Source organism: Hylobates moloch, unplaced genomic scaffold, assembly GCF_009828535.3.
Source record: "Hylobates moloch isolate HMO894 unplaced genomic scaffold, HMol_V3 SCAFFOLD_22, whole genome shotgun sequence".
Lineage (NCBI taxonomy): Eukaryota > Metazoa > Chordata > Mammalia > Primates > Hylobatidae > Hylobates > Hylobates moloch.
In genome coordinates, this window is record NW_026652297.1 from 35,586,639 (window position 1) to 35,611,558 (window position 24,920).

Below are 24,920 nucleotides of genomic sequence, written 5' to 3' on the forward strand. Positions count from 1 at the left end.
GCACCAAAATCTCACAAATCACCACTAAAGAACTTACTCATGTAACCAAATACCACCTGTTTCCCTAAAAACCTATGGAAATAAAAAAAATTAAAATAAAAACGTAGTAAGAAAAATCCCCCAATAAATCCAACATCTGCAATGCAATACGGAAACTAACAAAACCAGATTACAATCAATAAAGTACACTACCAGTTATTAGTACCATATATTCAGTGATTATAGAAATGTTATCTATGGTAGCTACTAGCCACATGTGGTTACCGAGCATTGAAATGTGCCTGGTGTGACTGATAAATTGAATTTATAATTTTATTTAATTTTAATTAATTTAAATTTAAAAAGCCACATGTGACTAGTGGCTACTGTATTAGATAGTGTAGTCTGGTGTACTCCAGAGGGAGATGAGTATGTTGATAGCCAACACATGTGGCTATGACTGTGTGCATAATAGAGGTTTTCTCTAAAGTTAATCACCCTGAAAGGCATCATCCTTTGATTAAAGTAATAAGCTATAATACATTGTGGATGGACTGCAGTAGAAGCGGGAAAAGGTCCCTATCTGTTGTCTCTAATATAAGCCTTCTGGTTGAGGGGAAATGTGGACAGAACAACCTAGGTAGAAAATCATCAAGGAAACAGAACACTTGAACAAACTATAAAACAAGTAGACCTAACAGCCTATGGAACACCCTGCCTGGCAACAGCAGAATATAATACAGTTGGCCCTATGTATTGGTGGGTTCCAAATCCATGGATTCAACCAATCATGGGTGAAAAATTAAAATAAAAACACAACAAAATAACAATATAACAATAAAAAATAATACAAATAAAAAACACAGTATAACAACTATTTACATAGCACAAATGTGGTATTGGTATTATAAGTAATATAGAGATAATTTAAAGTATATGGGAGGATGTGTGTAGGTTATATGCAAATTTTGAGCCAATCTGTATAAGGAATTTGAGCATCCACAAATTTTGGTATCCATAGAACATCCTGGAACCAATCCTCCCTGACAGATACTGGAGGACTACTGTATATTCTTTTCAGTTGCACATGGATCATTCTCCAGGAAAGACTATATGCTAGGTTATACAACAAACCTCAATAAACTTAAAGGAAAAAGATAATACAAACTGTTTTCCAACTACAATGGAATGAAATAGAGATCAGTAACAAAAAAAATTTGGAAATTTGCAAATACATAAAAAACATGGTCTGAAAAAACCAATGAATTAAAGAATAAATCAAAAGGAATTTAGAAAATAAATTTGAGATAAATGAAAATTACAACATAACATATGTCATGGGACACAGCTAAAGTAGTTGTTTCTAGAAATTTATAGCTGTAAAGACCTATATTAACAAAGAAGAAATATTTGAAATCAAAACCTAACCTTCCACCTTAAGACACACACACACGTGAAATAGCAAACTAAATCTAAAGCAAACAGAAGAAAATAGAGGAAATTAATGAAATAGAGAATAGAATAATAGCAAAAAGAATAAAACCAAAATTAGTTATTTGAAAAACAAAACAAAACAAAATTGATAAACCTTTTTAACCTGACCAAAAAAAAAAAAAAAAAAAAAAAAAAGGAGAAGACTCAAACTAGTAGATTCAGAAATGAAAGAGGGGACATTACTACTAACAGAAATAAAAAGACTATTAAAGGAATACTATAAGCAAATGTATGCCAATAAATTACATAACTGAAATGAACAACTTCCAATAAAAACAGAAAGTACTGAACATGACGCAAGAAGAAACAGAAAATAAGAAAGACCTACAACAAGTGAAGAAACTGAATTAGTAATTGAATACTACCCACAAGGAAAAACCCATCCCCAGATGGCTTCCTTAGTGAAGTCTACCAAATGTTTAAAGAAGAAATAATACCAATTCTTCATATATTATTCCAAAAAATAAAAGAGGAGAGAATAGAATACTTCCCAACTCATCCTATGGAACAATATTAACCTACCACCAAAACCAGACAAAGACATCACAAAAAAATCGACAGACCAGTATCTCTTATAAATATGGACACAAAAATCCCCAATAAAATTGCAGCAAACTGATTCCAGGAACATATAAAATGAATTATACACCATGACCAAATGGGATACAAGGAATGCAATGTTAACATCTAAAATCAATTAATGTGATACATTATATCAATAAAAACAACAACAAAAAAAGTCACAACCATCTCAACAAAGAAAAAACAATTGAGAAAATCCAATGGTCTAAAAACTCTCAATAAACCAGAAACAGAAGCAAATTTCCTCAACATGATAAAGAGCTTCTATAAAACTCCTACAACTGACATCATACTTCCTGGTAAAAAACTGGATGCCTTCCCCCTAAATTCAGGAATACAGACAAAGATGTCTGCTCTTGCCACTTCTCCTACTGGAGGTACTAAGCCAGGGCAATTACGCAAAAAAACACTGGAAAGAAAAAAGTAAAATTATCTCTATTCACAGATGACATGATCTTATATATAGAAAATCCCAAAGACCACTAAAAAAATCTATTAGAATAATGAGTTCAGCAAGGCTGCAGGATACACTATCATTACACAAAAGTCAATTATATTTCTATACATTTGGAATGAACAATACACTAATAAAATAAAGAATTCCATTTATGATGTACCAAAGAATTAAATACTTAGAAATAAGCTTAACAAAAGAAGTGCAAAACTCATATTCTGAAAACTATACTTCACACCCACTAGGATGGCTATAATCAAAAAGTCAAATAAGTTACGACAAGGATATGAAGAAATTCTAACTCTCAGACACTGCTGATGTGAATGTAAATGGTGCAGCCACTTTGGAAAATAGTCTGGCAGTTCCTTGATCAGTTACTACAGAGTCTTCATATAACCCAGCAATTCCACTCTTAGATATATTGTACTCATATAACCCAGCAATTCCACTCTTAGATATATTGTACTCAAGAGCAATGAAAACACATATCCATGTAAAAACTTGTATGCAAACATTCATAGCAGAATTTGTAATTGTCAAAAGATGGAAACAACCCAAATGTTGACCAACTGATAAATACAATATGGTGTATCTATACAATGAAATGGTATTGCATAAAAAGAAATAAAGTACTGATACATGCTACAACACGGACAAACTGGGAGAACATTGTTAAGTGAAAGAAATCAGGCACAAAAAAGTCCAAAAATTATGATTTTACTTAAATGAAATGCCCAGATTAGGCAAATAAGTACATTAGTAGTTGCTTAGGACTGGGGGTCAGGGATATAATAGCTTTTAAAGGGCACAAAGTTTCTTTCTTTTTTTTTTTTTTTGAGACAGAGTTTTGCTCTTTTGCCCAGGCTGGAGTGAAGTGGTGCCATCTCGGCTCACTGCATCCTCCGACCCCCGGGTTCAAGCAATTCTCCTGCCTCAGCCTCCCGAGTAGCTGGGATTATAGGCGCCTGGCACCACACCCAGCTAAGTTTTGTATTTTTAGTAGAGACAGGGTTTCACCATGTTGGCCAGGCTGGTCTCGAACTCCTGACCTCAGGTAATCCACCTGCCTCGGCCTCCCAAAGTGCTGGGATTACAGGCGTAAACCATGGTGCCCGGCACAAAGTTTCTTTAAAATGTGAGCTTCGGCAGGGTTCGGTGGCTCACGACTGTAATCCCAGCACTTTGGAGGCTGAGGCAGGTGGATCACTTGAGCTTAGGAGTTCAAGACCAGCCTGGGCAACATGGTGAAACCCTGTCTCTACAAAAAAATACAAAATTAGCCAGGTGTGGTGGTGCGCACTTGTAGTCCTAGCAATTGAAGGTGGAGACAGGAGGACTGCTTGAGCTTGGGAGGCGGAGGCTGCAGTGAGCCAAGTTGTGCCACAGCATTCCAGACTGGGTGACAGGGTGAGACCCTGTCTCAAAAACAAAACAAAACAAAATACCTTAAATTTTAAAACTGTAGTGATGATTGCACATATTTGTGAATATACTAAAAGCTACTGAATCTTACACTTTTAAATCAACTGAATTGACATACACCAACAATAGAAAATAAAACAAAATAGCTATCATTTAAAATAGCATAAAATATCAAATGTTTAAAAATAAAAGACATGTAAGATGTTATAGAGAAAATTATAAAATTGAAATACATTACAGATAACTGACATGGGAGAAATACAATGTTAATAGATTAGAAAACTCAATAAAGAAGACAATTTTCCACAAATTAATATATAGATTCCATCAATCTCAATGAAAATTCTGACAGATTTGTTGGCAGACCTTGATAAGCTGATCCTAAAATTTCTATTAACAGCAAAGGACCAAAAACAAAAAATTATTTTTAAAAAGATGAAGGATGAGCTATATAGGTATTAGTATTTTTTCTCTCTCATACGAAGTCAGGTATTAGTATTTTTAATGAAGTTACAATAATTAAGGCAAGATGCTCATGGCAAAAGGATAGGCAAAGAGATGAATAGAGAGTCCAGTAAGAGATCTCTGCAGCACCTGCAGCCAACTGATATATTACAGAGGTGGTACTGCAGTATACATCAGTGGGGAAAATGGATTCTCCAATAAACTGTACTGAGACAACTGGGTTAGCATATGTAAACTAAAATAAATTGGGACTTTAAAAGAATCCTGTCGCACACCAAAGTCATTTCCAGGTAGATAAAACAAAAATGGGAAAACATACCCATAAAGTTTGAAAAAAACATAGAAAAATATCTTCATGTCCTAGGAAAAGTATTCTTATGAAAGACACATGTAGCAGTACTTAAAAAGACATATCTGACATTAAGAACCCCTGTTCATCAAAAAACATTTGATAAAAATGAGAATACGACGACACAAACTCAGAGAAGACACTCGCAACACATACAACTGACCCAAGAGCCAATACCCAATATGTAAAAGAATTCCTACAAATCAATAATGAAATAAAAATTAGCTCAATTAGAAAAAGTAGATGAAAGATGCGACCAGGAATTTCAGAAAAGTGGAAAACTAATGGCTAATACACCTACCAAAAAAGAACCTAACTTACTTAACATTTGAGGAAAAGCAAAATACAAAAGGAATTAAATGCTGTACCTACTAGTGTAGCAAAAACACTGAAAAAGTCTGACAGCACTAAGTTTGGTGAGGATACAAAAATCCTCAACTTCATTAATTACGGAAAAACAAGTTAAAACCACAATGAAATAACATATCACACTCATTAGACTGGCAGAAACAAAACTTAAAAAAAAGCATAGTATGTGTTGGCAAGAATGCAGAGTGATTATGTAATCTAATGCAAACCACTTTGGAAAACCATTTGATGTTGTCTTTAAGTTGAACATTCCTGTTGTAAATACATATTCTATGGAAAAATTCTTGCACATATGCAATGAGACACTTTTATGAATATTTAAAATAGCAATGTTTGGAATAAGAAGAAGACTGGAAAGTGCCCAAATATCGTCAGTAGGATAGTGTACAGTGTGTCTACACAATGGAATACTCTCTCCATCCATTCATCCATGAAAATGAACAAACTACAATTACACATTATCAATAGTGAAGAATCACACAAACCTAATACTGAGAAAAATACCTGCAGTATGATTCTAGATCTATAAAATGTAAAACAGGTAAAACACAACTATTTTACTTGGAGATTCACTACTTTTTTTATCTTTATCTTTTTTTTTTTTTTCAACAAGGTCTCCCCTCTGTCACCTAGGCTGGGCACAGTGGTGCGATCCTGGCTCACTGCAACCTCCACCTCCTGGGTTCAAGTGATTCTCCTTCCTCAGCCACCTGTGTGGCTGGGATTACAGGCACACGACACCACACCTGGCTAATTTTTGTATTTTTACTAGAGACGGGGTTTTGCCATGTTGGCCAGGCTGGCCTCAAGTAATCCGCCCACTTCCGCCTCCCAAAGTTTTGGGATTACAGGTGTGAACCATTGTGCCCAGCCAGCAAATAATACTGAGAAATTTTAAGACCAGCACAAATGCTAATCAAGTACAATCATATGTGTATCTTACCAGCTCTCTTAGGAAATTCTGTTGAGAGGAATCTCAAAGATGTCATAAGGCGTCCATTATCTACTTTTGAACCAAGAAATTTTACTGTTACTACAGCATATGGAAGACATTGCCTAGGTTTATCTACAGGCTTTGAAAGGACACTGTATTCATAGAAGTACACCTGAAAGACGAAGAAGAAAATAGGTTCATGCTGATTAATTTTGGCAATCAGACTTGAATAAGCTCATATTTAAAAAAAATGAATATAATTGCATATTATTTATCTACTTCCATATAAACTTTTCCAGCTGCCTTGTTTAACCCTAATGTTTTTGAAGATGTACAGGATTCCTTTTTCTCCCCCACAATTTTTTTTTGATAGGCTACTAATGTCTGCAGAAAAAGGCACAATTCGTTTTTAAATAAAAAATATTTTTTCATTAAAAGCTAAATGTTTTGCATACAATCTCAACTATTGTATTTTATTTGGTGGAAAAAGTTAGGAAAATAACAATAGGTAATATGTTTTACATGTGGGTGCATGGATATACTTTCATTGAGAAGATTTATCTTCATTTAATCATAATATGATTATATATAATCCATATACAATTTAATATTCTGTATAAAATTAAAGGTCCACAGAGTAAGTGAAATATGACAGATTACTGTTTCATCTGATGACTAATACATAAGCCTTTTCTTTTTCCTACTTTTGCAAAGTATAGAAGATCAAAAGATCAAAATCTTGTTTCAAAATAGCCTTGCTTTTTACAATTAATATTATTTATGATTGATAAATCTTAACTATATATATTTATGGGGCACAATGTGGTGTTTTGATATATGTATACAATGAGGAGTAATTAAATCAAGGTAATTAACATGTCCATCACCCCACCCATCACTTCTTATGGTGAGACACTGGAAATTTACTCTCAGCAATTCTGAAATAATGCATTATTATTAAGTATGGTCACCCTGCTGTGCAGCCTTGTTTAAAAGAGAAGTTGGTATATTTTGAAAGTCAGTAATTGATCTATATAATATCTAAATAAAAGAAGCCACTGTACTTTGAACAGAGTTAAATGTAAATTTTCAAACTTCTTCACTAATATTCCATACAACAAATATTAAAATAGCTTTCGCTGTTTGCTTAAGATATTATATTGAATGAATTAAGAGATTTTCATTTAACATTTTGGGAATTTACGTCTTAAAACAAAATGTGAAACATGTACTTTTCAAGAAATGAAATGAACCATTAACATACTGCTGAACTGTAGGCTTGCAGTTCAATGGTATCTTTCAAAGAAGGTGCATTTCTTGACATATGGCAATCAAAGTTAGGAGAAGGATCCAAAGAAACTTTATTTTTATCCACAGAAGGTTGGATTTTCTTCACTTTTCCAAAGAGAACCTAAAAAAAAAAGCCAAAAAAAAAGTACATAAAAATATACCAAAACATTTCTAAACTGTCACATTTCAAACATAAAAGGCTAAATAACATTGTTTTGTTTTTCTGAGACAGGGTCTCGCTCTGTTCAGTGCAGGCTGGAGTTGCAGCCTCGACCTCTCAGGCTCAAGCGATCCTCCTACCTCAGCCTCACTGAGTAGCTGGGACTACAGGTATGCACCACCATGCCCTGCTAATTTTTGTAGGGACCAGGTTTCACCATGTTGCCCAGGCTGGTCTTAAACTCCTGGGTCAAGCAATTCTCCTGCCTTGGCCTCCCAAAGCACTGGGATTATAGGCATGAGCCACCGTGCCAGGCCCTGATTTTTTTTTTTTTAAGAAGTAGAAATATGAATGGAAAGATAATCCATTTTCTAGATGAATGGGATGACTCAACATGGCAATTATGTCAATTCTCCCCCAAATTAAACTCTAAGATTACAGTAATTCCAATTAAAATTTCAGATAATCTACTTTTTTTTTTTTGAGAGAGTCTCTGTCACCCAGGCTGGAGTGCAGTGGTGTGATTTTGGTTCACTGCAGCCTCCGCCTCTTGGGTTCCACGATTCTCCTGCCTCAGTCTCCTGAACGGCTGGGATTACAGGCATGTGCCACTATGCCCGGCTAATTTTTGTATTTTTAGTAGAGATGGGGTTTTGCCATGTTGGCCAGGCTGGGCTCGAACTCCTGACCTCAGGTGATCTGCCCACCTCGGCTGCCGAAAAGCACTGGGATTACAGGCGTGAGCCACCGCGCCCAGCCAAGAATCTACTTTTAAAAATGGGGTTTAATTTTAAAATGTACTTGGAAGACAAACAAGAATAGCTCAGAAATTTTTTTTTAAAGTCTGGGTTAGCAATTGACAATGATGGAACGGCACAAGTGACTTGCAATTCCAGATGTAAAAACATTTTTAAAAAGGATGGTACTGCCACAAGAAAAAGCAGAGAAAAGACCAAAATGAAAAACAGAATGAAAGAAAAAGCCTGGAGGAAGCTCAAACATGTATTAAAAATACTAAAAGTACAGTATATTATATTAAAGATGCTGTTTGAAATGAAGTGATTATTCAATTAATGATGTGGGACAACAGAAAAAATTAAATTCTTTTCTTAACATGTTAAATATTTAAGTATTAAAAACACAATGAAAATACTGTAGAAAGAAACATAGGCCAATATTTATTCAATCTCAAAGTGACAAGTGTTTTTCTAAGAATATGTGCCAATAAAATGAAACAAAAACATATAAACTTCACAACATAATATTATAAAATTTCTGCCCATAAACAACAAATGATTTAAAAACTAAAACCATGAACATAAATAACAGTATTTTAAAGGTTAGTACGTTCATTCAACAATCAAAACAACACTAAGAATAAAGTGGTATCCTGAACCAGATCCTGGAACGCAAACAAACATGAGTAGAAAAATTAGCAAAAGCCAAATAAAGTCTGTAATTTAGTTAATGGTGTGACAATGTTAGTGTCTTACTTTTGACAATCATGCCATATTTATGTAAAATGGTAACATCAGAAGAAGCTGGGTGCATTATATATAACAGCCCTCTTTACTCTTTGTGACTTTTCTATAAATCTAACATTATTCCAAGCTAAAAAGTTTACTAAAAAATTAAAAACGTGAAATGATAAAACATTATACAGAAAGGAGCCTAGCTCTTAAAATATGCTTTAGTCAATAGATAATGCTCACAAGTCAACACAGAAAAGGGGAAAAAAAACCCCAAAACTGTCAAGGAATATAAATAAGTAATTCACTAAATACAGTCAGTAAATACATTCAACAGAAACTTAAAACTCAGGAATAATCATAATGAAGAAAAAAACTAAACCAACAATGAGAAACTACCACACATTAGACTGGCAAAAGTTTTTTTTTAAGTTCAGTATAATATATAGGCTTACTGAGGTTGTGAGATAACAGGCATTCTTACACACTGTGGATGGAAATGTCAATTAGTGCAACCTTTCTCAGGACAGTTGAGCATTACACAATCAAAAGATGTAAAAATGTACATACTTTTGATTTCTAATTTGACACCTAGAAATAAACCAATTAATTCTCAGCAAAGAATCATTCGTGTGTGTAAAATGTACCTAAAAGGACAATCTATGTAGTATTTAAGAGTGTAAAAACAAAGCAAACTAAAAACCAAATAACTTATATCCTAACATTACAGAATTTGCTGGGCAAATATGGCAGGTCTACAGTGTAATACTATGCAGCTCCTCAAAAGGATATTACAAAACAATATTTAAGGGCTTGGAAAATGTTTATTTTATAATATAATCAGTGAAAAAAGCAAGTAATATACAAAGCAACAACATACTTTAATTACAATTATACCTGCATGTCTATATACATGAATAGATGACTAATACACATACACAAAAAACCCTGTGGTTACTGCTGGGCTTTTTGGACTTTTTACTACATTCCAAATTTTCTAAAATCCTTATCTATTATTTTTTAATATAAAAGTAAATTATGCTTAATTTGATATTTGAGGTAAAAAAAATTGTAAGGAGTTATGCCACATGAACCATTGATTTTCTGTAGATATACACACAATCCCAAGCTGTTTTCATGCAAATCAGGATACCAACTGTGATTTTAATAGTCCTGGCAAAGCTTAACCAGAGTAAATCTTTTTCTTTTCTTCCCCCCTTAGATTTCTCTTTACGCTTATTTCTCCAAGAAAAACGACCAGAATAAATCTTAACCAATTTATCTGTGGATGCCTATGATTCTGCTATGAGCCTTATTTTTAAGATTTTGAATAGCTTTTAGAATTTCAGAAAAGTTGTAAAAATAGTTCAGAGGTCAACTGGGAAGGTGGTGGAGTAGGAGGTACCAGAATTCTGTCTCCCCACCTAGACAATAACTGCACTGGCAAAATCTGTCTGGTGTAACTATTTTGGAACTCTGGAGCCTACTGAAGGCTTGCAACTTCCAGGGGAATGCCTGAATAGCATACAGGTTGAGTATCCCTTATCCAAAATGCTTAAAACCAGAAGTGTTTCAGATTTTGAATTTTTTCGAATTTCAGAATATTTGTATTATACTTACCAGTTGATCATCCCTAATAAGGAAATCTGAAACCCCAAATGCTCCAATTAGTATTTCCTTTGAGTGTAATGTTGGCACTCAGAAAATGTCAAATTTTGGAGGATTTCAGATTTCAAATTTTTGGATTAGGGATGCTGAACCTGTATTATGGTTAATTTCAGTCAATTTCAGTTCTTAGCACAGTGGCAGCCACCCTTGATGCCCCATGACAGGCAGCTGTACAGTGTTCCTGGAGCAGCTTGTACATGTGTTCCTGGCCACAATTTTTGTGGGCCAGAGTGGGCAATAATAAACATATGGTATATGTATTCTCATCACTGAGTGCTGTTTCTGTTAATAACAGAGGGGCAACCAGAAGTGGCAGGCATTGCTGCATCAATACCATTGTTGCAAGCCCCTCCTTGCCTGGCTGAAATGACACCCAGGGGATTAAAGAGCCAGTGCCTTTTTTCCCTTCAGATACAGGAGAACTACAGATACAGGAGAAATTAGAAAATCAGCACACAGAGGGAAAGGTGCAGGCTCAGAAAAGGCTGAGAAGTTTATACTGCAGGTTGATCCTTGGCACAGAGACAGCCTACAACAATCAAAAAACAGAAACACAAAACCACAACCAAACCCTGGGAGGAGATGATTTCCAGAGTTACCACATTATTAGATGAAATGTTCAGTTTTCAACAAAAAATATCACCAGGCATGTAAAGAAACAGAAAATTATAGCCCATTCAAAGGAAAAAAAAAAACCAGAAATTGTCCCTGAAAAAGACCTGATGGCTGATCTACTAGACAAAGACTTTAAAACAACTGTCTTAAAGATGCTCAAAGAGCTAAGTATGTGGAGACAGTAAAAAACAATGTATGAACAAAATGGAAATATCAATAAAGAGAAAACTTAAAAACCAAAAAGAAATCCAATAGCTGAAAAGTACAGTAACTAAAACGAAAAGCTCTCTAGAGGGGTTCAAAGGCAGATATGAGCAGGCGAAGGAGAGAATAAGTGATCTTAATGATTGGAAAATGAAAATTATTGAGGCTGAGGAACAGAGAGAAAAAAGACTAAAAAAAAAAAGTGAACAGAGCCTAAGGGACCTGTGGGGCACTGTCAAGCATAAGAACATATATGCTGTGGGAGTCTGAGAAGGAGAGAGAGAAAAAGGGCAGACAGAACATTTGAAGAAATAAAGGCTGAAAACTTCCCAAATCTGATGAAAGACATATATATATATATAAACATCTAAAAAATAGGTAGGAGGATCGCTAGAGCCTGGGAGTTTGAAGCTATGTCCTCAGGGAAAAAAAGAAAAAAAAAAAAAGAAAAAAGTTTTTATTGTAGCCAGCAAACTATCCTTCAGAAATGAAGAAGAAATAGGAGGGATAATTTCCCAGACCAGAAAAGCTGAAAGAATTTATTGTTACCAGACCTGTCCTACAAGAGATACTAAAGGGAGTTGTTCAAAACCAAAAGGATGCTAATATGATACTGTAACCATGGTGTACAAACCATCTTTTTTAAGAAGACAAAATGAAAAAACTTAACCACAACTTTTAAGAGACAAGCAATATATATAATACAAATCGTGATTATCAAAAATTCAAAATGTGGGAAGAAAAGGAGATTGATGTGTATAGGTTTTTTTCTTTGCAATTAAACTGTATCAGTTTTAAATAACTTGTTATAACTACAAAACGTGTTTTGTAAGCCTTAGGGTAACCAAAAAGCAGAAATACTAAAAATAAAAAGCAATGAATTAAAATATACTTCCAGAGAAAATCAACCACAAAGGAAGACAGGAAGAAAGAGTTACAAAACAACTAGAAAACAAGTAACAAAATGGCAGTAGTAAGTTCTTACCTACCAATAACAACATTGTAAATGGACAAAATTCTATTAGCACCTCAAAGAACTAGAAAAGTGAGAGCAAACCAAACCCAGAATTAGAAGGAGGAAATACATAATAAAGATCAGAGAAGAAATAAAATTAAAACTAAAAACAAAAAGATCATCAAAACAAAAAATTATTTTTTAAAAAAAGTAAACAAAATATACAAACTGTTACTTAGACTAAGAAAATAAGACGGAAGACCCAAATAAATAAAATCAGAAACCAAAAGGAAACATTATAACTGAAACCACAGAAATACAAAGGATTGTTAGAGACTAGTATGATAACTATACAGCAATAAATTGGAAAACCCAAAAGAAATAGATACATTCCTGGACATCCAACCTATTGAGACTGAACCATGAAGAAACAGAAAACTTGAACAGATAATGAGTGACAAGATCAAAACAGTAATAAAGTCTTCAGACAAAGAAAAGCCCAAGTCCTGATGGCTTCACCACTAAATTCTAACCAACATTAAAGAATAAAGCCAATTCTAATGAAACTACTCAAAAAAATTGAAGGGGAGGAGATACTTCCAAACTCATTCCACAAGGCCAGTATTACCTTGATGCCAAAACCAAAGACAACAAAAGAAGCTATGGACCAATACCCCGATGAACAGAGATGTAAAAATCCTCAACAAAATATTAGCAAACTGAATTCAACAGCATATTAGAAATATCATTCATCATGACCAAGTGGGATTCATACCAGGGATGCAAGGATGGTTCAACTTATGCAAATGAATAAATGTGATAAATCACATCAAGAAAATCAAGGACAAAAACCATACTGTCATTTCATTAGATGCTGAAAAAGCAATAAAACTGAACATTCCTTCACAAAAAGTCTCAACAAATTGGGTATAGAAGGAATATATCTCAAAACAATAAAACTCATATATGACAAACCCACAGCTAATATCATACTGAATGGGGAAAAATTGAAAGCCTTTTTACAAGGATCTTGAAGACAAGGATGCTCACTTTTACCATTTCTATTCAATATAGTTCTAGAAGTACTAGCCAGAGCAATCAGGTAAGTGAAAGAAATAAGGTGCATTAAAATGGGAAAGGAAGAAGTCAAATTATCCTTGTTTGTAGATGACATGATCTTATATTTAGGAAAACCTAGTGTCATTTAAAAAAACCCTCTTAGAACTGATAAATTCAGTAAAGTTGCAGGATACAAAATCAACAAACACTCATCAGTACTATTTCTATATGATAATAGTTATTGATCTGAAAAGGAAATCAGGAAAGCAATCTCATTTACAACAGTTACAAATGCTGCACTCTGAGCTTGCACCACTGAACTCCAGCCTGGGTGACAGAGTAAGACTGTCACAAAAAAAGGAAAGGAAAATGGAAGGAGAAAGGGAGAAAAAAGGACAAAAAGGGACAAAGGAGAAAAAGGGAGAAAGGGGAAAGGAGAAAGGGGAAAGGAGAAAGGGGAAGGGGAAGGGAAAGGGAAGGGAAGGAAAGGAAAGGAACACTTACCACTGGATATTTGGAAAACGCTAATTTGGAAAACTAGAAAGTACAGAAAACTATATTGTCATGATCCAAAGATCATCACTCATAACAACTAAGCAAATTTTATATCATCTTGATATCTCATTTTTAAAAATTTAAAAAGTTAAACATGATTGCATAAGCATTTTCCCATATCTTTAAAAATTCTCCATAAATCTAACTGCAAAGAATACTTCTTATTCCAGAGACATAATATATGATACATTCATAATACACTATTGCTGGACATTTACATGGTGGCTATTTTCTTCTATAAACAAGGCTTTGACACACACACACACACACACACACGCATGCACAAAATAGTTCAAAGGTCCCATATACCCTGTGCCCAGTTTTTCTAAACGTTAACATCTTACATAACCATAGCAAAATCACCGAAATTAAGAATTTAACATTGATACAATACTATTAACTAAAATAAACTGCAGGAGTTCAAAAATAACTAGCTTAAACCAAAATTATTATAATATAATGCTTTAGAGGAGGGTATGTAAAACACTATAGTACTTACGATAGAAACAAAAGAGTAAAAGAAGGGTGGGTCAATTAGAACAGAAAAATATATATATATTGGGAAGACAAAGATGAAGGCTGCCTTTGCCTATTTTTTTTTTTTTTTTTTTGCTTTGTGTTGCACACCCAGGTAAAGAGGAAAGGAGAAAAATTTGAATAATGATGACAAAAATAATAAATATAATTATTATTTAATAGACTGCAGTTTAAAAACACTAACAATTTATATCGAAAGGATAATATGTTCAGGTCAATTTAAAGCAAACTGTCCATATACTTAATATTTGCTTTATGATACCTACCTTAAAAATTAAAATACTTTCTACAGTAATGCTTCGACTATGAGAATAATTCAAGGCAATATCAACATGTCTAAACATATAAATTCCAAAAAGAGGATTTCCTAGTATCTTCAGTGTAGATGCTCTGGTACTTATTCCATTCTGACATATCTGGGCTACATCACTCTGGGGAAGTGCTAAAAAGCAGAAATGTTCTTCAAGTTCTCTGCAATGTCTTCCACTTTCACGCATCTCTGACCTAAAGTAAAACAAACAATGTAACAGTTAAAGATAAATGTCAACAAAATATTCAAGAAGGTACATATTTCCACTGACCACAGTTAGAAAGCAAGAGAAGTAGTGATATTCAGAGGTATTACTACACTGTGATGATAAATTAGGTTGAAAATCATCTTAGGAACAAATTCAGGATTACTTAGCCAAGATTTATGAATATTATCATCATCCCTGGTCTAAAATAACAGGGGCTAACATTTCTTAAATGCTGCTAATGTAACCAGTGCAAAGTCTTAAGCATTACCTGCATCTTCTCATTTCATTCTCAACTTCCCAAGAAGTTTTTATAGTTTATTTTGTTGCTATCGACAATTTTAAAATGAGGAAAATGAGGTTCAGAAAGTTAAATCTTGCCGAAGTAGGAAAATGACAGAGTTGGAATTATACACGCCAATTCTTGTCTGTCAGGTTCCAGAGCTCACATTTTTGTTAATTGTGTTATGGAGGGAAAAACATGCATTTTCTAAACAAAATATCTTGTCTATATCTATGTATCTCTACACATCTATAGACACAAAAACACACACACATGCACAAATATAGTCAATTATTAGGGACATTCTCCATTCTTCAGGGATTTAGGTAACAGCTGGGAGAAACAAGCTAATATTTGATTACAGGATCTTATCTTAGGTAAAGAAAATTAGGAATCAACCTCAGAAAGATTATAATCTGAAGTATAGACAACCCCCAATTCTACTACTTCCATTACAAAACCCATTTAAACATATAAAATATATATCCCTTCCCTAAACTTGGCAGATTAGATATTCTATATGGCTTGCTCAGGAGTAGTGGCAGCAGAAATTGCCACACCAGGTGGTAAAATAGAGTGGTTCAGACACTAGGGTCCAAATGATTATCTGCAATGGAGAAACTACAGAACCTAGCAAAGGAATGTATATACCACAAAAGGAAAATTGTTCTTGAGAACCACATGCTTCCGAGATTTATTTCCTGGAACACCACTTATAGAATGTGTTTAAAGTATACCATGCACATAAGTATATTAATACTTATTTTCAAGAATGGCTCATCATTAACAGTAGGCAGGACCACAAAAGCAAGACTGATTAGGTAATGATCACTTCTATTTCCTGGAAATGTCAGTCTTAACTTTTGGCATTTCCTGCTCTTGATTTCAACTTGACATCAGTAGATTCCGTGAACCACTAAGATCACTGTGTAAGATTCTTACACTATACATAAAAGTAACATTTGAAGGTACACAGAATAAATTAAAGATGTATAATGTAAACCCTACAGCAGGGTTTTTCTACAGTGGCACCAGGGATATTTTGGGCTAAATTCTTTTTTTTTTTTTTAACCTGGTCTTCCTCCTAACTACTATATCATCATAAGGGTTTCAGTAGAATGAAACAAATCTAACAATAAAAATCTAATCCAGGGCCACAAAATCCTCGTAAATTGAAGTAGAAAATATTCCCTGGAGTTTTGTATTGGTAATTATACTACTAATACTTTTTATTTTTCAGTATGTCTTCAGAATTATATTTGAAAAAAAAAATGGGCCTAAATATGTTAGTAAAAAAAGACCTATAAAAAAGTTAGTTTTTGATCTATTTCTGGCTCTAAAAATTGCATAAAAGGTTGGCTTTCCAAATTCATTCATACGACAGGATCTAAACCACGATTTTAAATGACAGAAACTCTGAGGCTCGAGACTTCCATTTCAGAAACAATAGGTAAAAAAGAGCCTAAAGACTCTTTTCTGTACACAGTAACATGTAACTGAAACTATGCCCCCAGGAATTAAAGAAACCACTGACTAGCAGAAATTCTTAAGCTTGCAGGGTGGCATATAAGAAAACTTACTGAAATACTCAAACTCCCTCCACTTGTAACAAGACCAGCTGAAATCATTTAGAACCATTTTGGCCAAATGAAGTTTATACACAATGAACTTGCTGACATCACAGCCTGAATTTCCACCGTGTGTTTTATACTAACCCTGTGGGTTTTATACTAACAAATTTGCACATGGGACCCATGAGGAAGCATAAAGAGACAACTGTGCATGCCCAAGGACTTTCTACACCTCCCTTTCCTCCTACCAATCACCTAAAGATCCTAGGATCCACCCCCAAACCATTTCTAATAAAACTACTGCTTTAAAGCTAGCTTGGGGAGACAGATTTGAGCTTGACCTCCTGTCTCCTTGTGAGTCTACTTGCAATAAAAGCTTTTCTTTTCTCAAAAACCCGGTATCATAGTATTGACTTCTAGTGCATCAGGCAGGGAGCTTCACCTGCTTGATAACATAACTGGGTAAGAATCTGAAGAACTAGCATATACAAAGTACTCTTTTACCAAAAGACATTAATAAGCATCAGAATCTGTGCTAAAATAATATTTATATTATCTTAAATTTTAAAAACACATAAAAGAATAATTTTCTAGAAATGTTTCCCCATGTTTTTCTGCAGCAGTACTAATGAGGGATAGATGTCAAAGTCTGTCAACTCTGAACCCTGCATGTACTTTAAGCTCTGGGGTGGAAAGCTCAAAATCAACACAACACTCAAGTCTTAGAATTTGTAGTTATACTTTTGCTTGTGGGTTTTTAATTTTGGTCATTACTTTTTAACTAATATTTTATTAAATATTAAGTAAACAAATGTAAAAGACAGATGAGAAAACTCATATGATAGAGAAGCTGAGTGGATGAACTAGAATTGGAATCTTGTATATCTTTTTGTAGACCAGGAACTCTTAATTTACTCTGTGCTACCATGCTGTCTCATTTAAGCTAACTACAACAAAGTATAAGTGGTTTGGATGGAATGCCTATATCATAGTTAATTACATCATTTAGAATAGGTTCCAAGACAACCTACATATAGTAGGTAATTTTTTGTTCAATAAATAAAACTCTGGGAAGTATTTTATCTCTAAGTTTAAGTGGAAACACAAGTTCATACAAGGTATTTAGCTATGGGGTGGGGGTTGCCTAAAGTAGAGATTAAAAGTATTCAAGTAAGTATTTTTTTATAATAAAGAAAATAAAATTATTTCTTTGGAGATCTTTAAAGAGAACTTAATAATTTTCAAATCCATCAGATTGCTAGTGATCAGAACTCAGTATCCAGCTGGTCCAAAGTGCAATATAAGAACCAAAATGCTGACAGCTAAGAGAAATTGGGATTCCACAATATTTAAGAAATGTGCTAATACCACCCAGCTCCAGATATAAGACTTTGTTTCCTTTGCTGTTACAACAAATTCTCACAAACTTAATGGACTAAAAAGCATAAATTTATTATTTTAGTTATGTAGATAAGTCAGACATGACTCTCACTGGGCTAAAATCAAGGTGTCATCTGTCTGGATTGTGTTCCGTTCTGAGGTTCTAGGGGAGGATCTCTTTCCAGGTTGGCAGAATTGAATTACCAGCAAGGACATTTCCCAGCTTTTAGAAGTTACCCACAATCCTTGGCTCATAATCTCCTTTTTTCATCTTCAAAGCCAGAAAAGGCAAGCTGAGTCCCCCTCATATCTCTTTTTTCTTTCATCTCTGCTCTCTGATCCATTCTTCTGCCTCCCTCTTCTGTTATTAAAAGCTCCTGTGATTAAACTGGGCCCACTAAGATCACCTCGGATAATCACTCATCTCCAGGTCTGTAACCTCAATCACACCTGCAAAGTCCTTTCTGCCATGTAAGGTGATATATTCACAGGTTCTGGGGAGCAATGTGGACATCTTTGGGGGAGCATTATGCTGCTTACCACACGCAGATTCTGAACTTGGCCCCTCAATGATATGAGGAATTTGTTTTTCCCCACAACTCTCCCTCTGCTGTGCACAGCTTTATCTTTATCCACATCCAGCTCCCATCATGGTCGCAAGAAGAAAGCTGGTAGCAACGAGGCTTCCTTGCTCACAGCCACCAGAAGAGAAACAGACTTCACCTCCCTAGGATTTCCAAGCAAGTCTCATGCTATGTTTATTTAAAAATAACGACTAGGCTTGTACATCAATAAACTCATGAAGCAAGTGGAATTGGACAAAAAATGGTTAGGCTAATTATAAAAGATGATCTAGAACTGTTAGGAAAACTGCAGTCTACTCATTTGGCTATCCTTTTTCATACATACCCTTCTAACACATACACTTTCAAAAACGCTCATTCACAAAAGCACTTTCAATTCACCTCACAACCCAAAGTCTCATTGAATTACTACATACAACTCCAGATCCATGATGATCACATGGATGAAATGCCTTCATTTCCAATAGATCTCGATATAGATCTAAATAACCAACGTTCCTTCAGGTGACTTACGGCTAGGTTTAAATTATCTAAACCCAAAATACAACGGTGGAGGAAAAAATAAATTAAATTCTAAAAAGTAAAGAACGCTAACAATTGTCAGTATTGACCTGTCCTTAGCACAAGTATATCCTTCTGTAAAGAAGTAGCTGGGATTCCTTGCTCTCAGAATTCCAAAGGCTAGTAACTATAGCAGGAGATCTTGTTCAGACTATGGGTGAGAGTAAGAATGTCTGTCTCTTGGCAACAAGCCTCTGGGACCTTCCCATCATCCAAGGCCCTCAATCTATAATGAACTTCATATAGTGAATTTCAACTTGAAACTATCAATTTCTACCCCCAGATTGCATTTAAAATACAGTCATGTGCCATAGTAGACACTTTTGTTAACGACAAACCAAAAATACAATGGTGGTCCCATAAGATTATAATGGGGCTAAAAAATTCCTATTGCCTAGTGATATCTTAGGTCTCACAATGTCATAGTGTAATGCATTACTTTCATGTCTGTGGTGATGGTGGTGCACTGCCAGTCATATAAAAGTATAGCATGTATGATTATGTACAGTACACAATACTTGTTAATAATAAATGACTATGTTGTTGGTTTATGTATTTAGTATACTATACTTTTTATTAGAGTATATTATCTCTCCTTATTAAAATAAATTAATTGTAAGACAGCCTCAGGCTAGTCCTTCAGGAAGTATTCCTGAAGAAGGCACTGTTATCATAGAAGATGACAGCTCCATGCATGTTACTGCACCTGAAGACCTTCCAGTGGGACAGATGTGGAGGTGGAACTCAATGATATTGATGATCCTGACTCTGTGCAGGTTTAGGCTCATGTGTGTGTTTGTGTCTTAAGTTTTTTAATAATGAGTTCTAAAAGTTAAAAAAATCAAAAAACAGAAAAAAGTATATAGAATAAAGATAAAATATTTTGTACAGTTGCACAACGTATTTGTGTTTTAAGCTAAATGTTATTACAAAAGGGTCAAGAAGTTACACTTTTAAAGTTTATAAACTAAAAATATTACAGTAAGCTAAGGTTTATTATTGAGAAAATTAAAAAATACATTTAGCATAGCCTAAGTGTACAGTGTTTATAATGTCTACAGTAGTAACAGGTATACCATATAGCTGAGGTGTATAAGTAGGCTACACCATCTAGGTTTGTGTAAGTCCACTCTATGATGTTTACACAATGACAAAATTGCCCAATGATGCATTTCTCACAACATATTCCTGTCATTAAGCAACATGTATCTTTACTGTATAAACTTAAGTAGTTCCACTTACTAGGCAGAAAATATTTAAAAGGAGTTATTTGGGAAAGATTTAATGCAACAGATTTGTGCTTTACCACATCTTTATCCCCTGTTAAATCTCATTCCTTTTAAACCCATATTCACCCTAACTTTGGAAGGATTAATTACCTATTTCAAGCTAATCTTGCAAAGCTGAACTGTGAAACTAGGCCACAAACAGAGTGATTCTTTTTTACTGAATCTGAATTTTCTATGATTGAGAAAATCATGTTTCTTGGGTCTAAATGGGAAATGGTCAAGGCACTCTAATATGCTGAGTGTTTGGTAGAAATTTTCTCAAAAACTACAGCCTCATGAAACACAGCATCTGTGCCCCAAGGTACAGATTATCACCAACTTCCCATTTGGGAATACTGGAGGGGTGGGGGTCCCTCACTGCCCTCTTCCCTTGAAGTAAATCCATATTTTAGAATCTCTTACCTACAAGTACCCCTTTCCCAGTACCAAATTCAGTTCCAGTTGGGTTATTGTTGACTTCAAGTACAGAAACCCATTCAAACTGGCTTGTGTTGCCAGACTCAGTTTTGCACTTTGAACACAAAAACAAGATACAACTCAAAATATACTAGGAGAATGAGACACAAATCAATATATTGTAGTAAGTACCATAAAATGAGTATAAGTAACTATGGGAAACAAACGAGTTTTTGTCTAATTGGGCAAATAGCTAAGAAAACAATAAATCCTATACATGTTGGTCATTTACAATGTTTTAACAGGCCCTATCACTGGGTACTTGTTCTAACTTTTCTGTAACACTAACAGGGAGAAATAACTTGTTTGAAAGGACAAAAATTTTAATGTCCAAAATAAGCAAAACCAAAGAACAGTGTCAGGAATTCATTTTTGATCAAAGTGTTTTTCAGCTTGGAAGTCATAGGATATATCCAGTCCTTTTTACCTACAAAGCTGTGTTTTATAGAGGAAAGGCAATATACCACAACAAATTCTGTCATTCTCATTAATTCCAAATCTCCAAACAGACACCAAGTGTGGCAGCATGTCTGAATTAAGAGGAATCAATTCTAAAATAAACAAGCCAAAACATTCCAAAACGAGTTCCACATGTGGGTCTATCAAGCTCTAGTTAGGTTTTAAGTTAAAGGAGACAAGTTAGAAGAAAATACAGGAATGCTAAATTGTGCTTACACAAAATCTATACCTATAATTAAAAATGCTTACAATGAAAACTTTGCATATGCTCTTACTCTTATCAAAATGACAATAATATGCCTTCCAAAAAAGCTGGAGAAGTACTTTAAAAATTATGTGTGAGAAATGGCATCAACATAGAAAGAACAGTTCTAGTGGAATAACTGGAAAACAGCTGGCTACAATCCTCCCAAATTAAAACATCAACCCAATCTCTTAAGGGCTGGGTTCAAGAGTAAAAAGAAGTTACTTTTTGATTACTTCGACTGCAGTTTTACATTATCTAGGAGGTGTGAGGGATCTACAAATTGGCTGCTTAATAAAGGTGCTGATGCATGTTTCTGAAAAATTTATCAAGGTTAAAAAATTGGAAGGAGGTGTCTGCCGCATGTTCTCACTCATAGGTGGGAACTGAACAATGAGAACTCATGGACCCCAGGACTGTTGTGGGGTTGGGGAAGGGGAGGACACATTAGGAGATATACCTAACTAAAGACGATTAAGGGTCAGGAAACAACTGAAAAATAAAAAAAATAAAAAAAATAAAAAAATTGGAAAGAGGTGTCTGAAATCTCACTACATTAATACATAAAACTAATCAAATCTCACACTTGGCTTTCAATGTTACAAAAGACTATGAGAATGTAACAAAAAATAATCTGGGTTTTCTTAGTAATAACTTACTAAATCTCAAATGGTAGAAATGAATTAGCATAAAACTCCATAGTAAGAAACACAACAAAATCTCAAACACGTTTAGATCATAGTAACTTACCTCTTAGCAGTAAAATTTTTTTCCAGTTCCTCATTGTGAACCAGTTTTGTATCCCCAAACTGCCAAAATGACTGCAGATCACAGCTTACATCAAGCCTGCACTGGTTAAGAGTATCATGTATAAAACTATACTCTCTACTATTGGTGTAACAAGGTGACAAGTAAACTAAAGGTAGAGAAAGAGAAAGCAGTTGTATTTAAAATGACATTATTGGACATCTGTACAATGACAACTGTATCTCTAAGACACAAAATAACTAAGTACTGGAATTTTCATTAACAACATAAAAAGGCAACAATTTATATTTAAGGTTCTACAACAGTAATATAGACCTCAATACTTGATATAAGTGAAAATATGAACCATGATTTTCTCCACATACCTATTAAGAGTTCTTAGAAGTTGACACATACAGATATGACAGTACCAGAATTTTCAACTTAAGATGTTGCAACTCTGACTGTACAATGCACATCATTACACAAACCTGGCAGCTACTGTTAGTGCACGAGTATTTGCCAAGTAAAGATAAGGCAATCTACACATTAGAAAACGATTGGGTTATTTTGATTTGCAGAAGTACAAGAACATGTGAGTAAGATGTTGCCTGATACAGTGGCATGTGAAAGAGGATACAGACTTTCTTAGGACAGTGAGCATCTCCAGCATTGTTGTAGTAAATAGATGCATAAAAGGATAAAATCCTGTGGAAGTGAACTCAGAGGAAAGCAAGGAGCAAATACAATTGACTCTTGTTATTTGTGGTAGTTATATCCTACAAAGTTCCCACCAACATTGAGTCACAAACACTGTGTCACAAACTACTGTTCTTGGGGGAAAGGAAAGGGTTAAGTTACTGTGGGCATCTGGTCAATTTTTTTTTTTTTTTTCCTTAGAGACAGGATCTCCCTCTGTAGCCCAGGCTGGAGTGTAGTGGTATGATCATTTCTCACTGTAACCTCTAACTCTTGGGCTCCAGCGATCCTCCTGCCTCAGCTTCCTGTGTAGCTGGGACTATAGGCACAGGCTCAACATGCCCAGCTAGTTTTTCTTTTATTTTTTGTAGAGATGGGGTCGCTATGTTGTCCAAGCTGGTCTCAAATTCCGGGGCTCAAGCGATCCTCTCCAACCTTGGCCTCCCAAAATGCTGGGATTACAGACAAGAGCCACTGCGCTGATCCTGGTCAAATTTTTGACCACCAAAATGCCGTCTGCATTATGTAGATTCTTCTGCCAACATCTTTATAAAAGAAGCCAATCTCATCAGTTTTGAAAACTTGTTCTTCCATTTTCCTATGTGACATTTAGCTGGTTATTTTAAAAAATTCTTCCTTAACATCCTGATCTGCAGAACCCATCTGCCTGCAAGTTCAATATTTTTCATGTTGCATCTACTGCCTTTTGAAATGTTTGAGTCAAATAGCACTAGCCAAGAAAGGTTTAACATTTTCCTGACTCTGGGTAATGTGACCTGAGTTCCTCTGGCTTTTAGCTTCACAACAATGCTGCCCACTATGTTTTTTTTTATTAGCCATAACAAAATCTCATGAATCTATAAATTTAGCTGCTTTTCTATCTTTCCCAGAGTTTCATCATGCACTACAGATGTTACCTTAGCACTTTTTGGTGAGGCCTGATGTACAGATTGGCAAGTTTCTTCCTCCTCTCCCTGGAAATACATTAACATTGAACTCAGGCCTGAGTGAAGCTTACCTAAAATGTGTTTTCTCTGTAAGGCATATCATAACCTTCTTGACCTTAGGAACACTAGACCACACTTCAGCATTACACTTGGAGACCATTTAAAGTACTGAAATCACCAACAAAAATGTTAACAATTGATATGGTTTGGCTGTGTCCCTACCCAGATCTCATCTTGTAGTTCCCATCATCTCATGTGTCATGGGAGGGACCCAGTGGGAGGTAACTGAATCATGGGGGCAGTTACTCCCATGCTACTCTTGAGATAGTGAGTTCTTATGAGATCTGATGGTCTTATAAGGGGCCTTTCCCTCCTTGCTAAGCTCTTCTTTCTCCTGACTCCATGTGAAGAAGAACATGTTTGCTTCCCCTCTTCTGCCATGATTGTAAGTTGCCTAAGGCCTCCTCAGCCATGGGGAACTGAGAGTCAATTAAATCTCTCTTTCATTAAAAAAAACAGGACTCATTAAAAACAACAATGTAGCCCCATCACTAGGAAAAGAACACTTATTGCAGTATGAGAGCTGAAACAACAAGGCAGAGCGTGGCCTCATTTGACCTTAAAT

At 34.8% G+C, this 24,920-nt stretch overlaps 1 protein-coding gene across 4 annotated transcripts in view; it reads right to left on the minus strand.

Moving 5' to 3' along the window:
- The window catches only part of TEX15 (testis expressed 15, meiosis and synapsis associated), a 77,235-nt gene that overhangs the window by 21,628 nt on the left and 30,687 nt on the right, over positions 1–24,920 (minus strand). For all 4 annotated transcript variants that reach the window (XM_058433654.1, XM_058433657.1, XM_058433655.1 and 1 more), the window contains exons 4-7: positions 22,653–22,818; positions 14,827–15,064; positions 7,313–7,459; positions 6,058–6,220 (exon numbers count right to left, since the gene is read on the minus strand). In XM_058433654.1, coding sequence (XP_058289637.1) covers positions 6,058–6,220; positions 7,313–7,459; positions 14,827–15,064; positions 22,653–22,818 — 714 coding nt within the window. The remainder of the gene's footprint in view (positions 1–6,057; positions 6,221–7,312; positions 7,460–14,826; positions 15,065–22,652; positions 22,819–24,920) is intronic.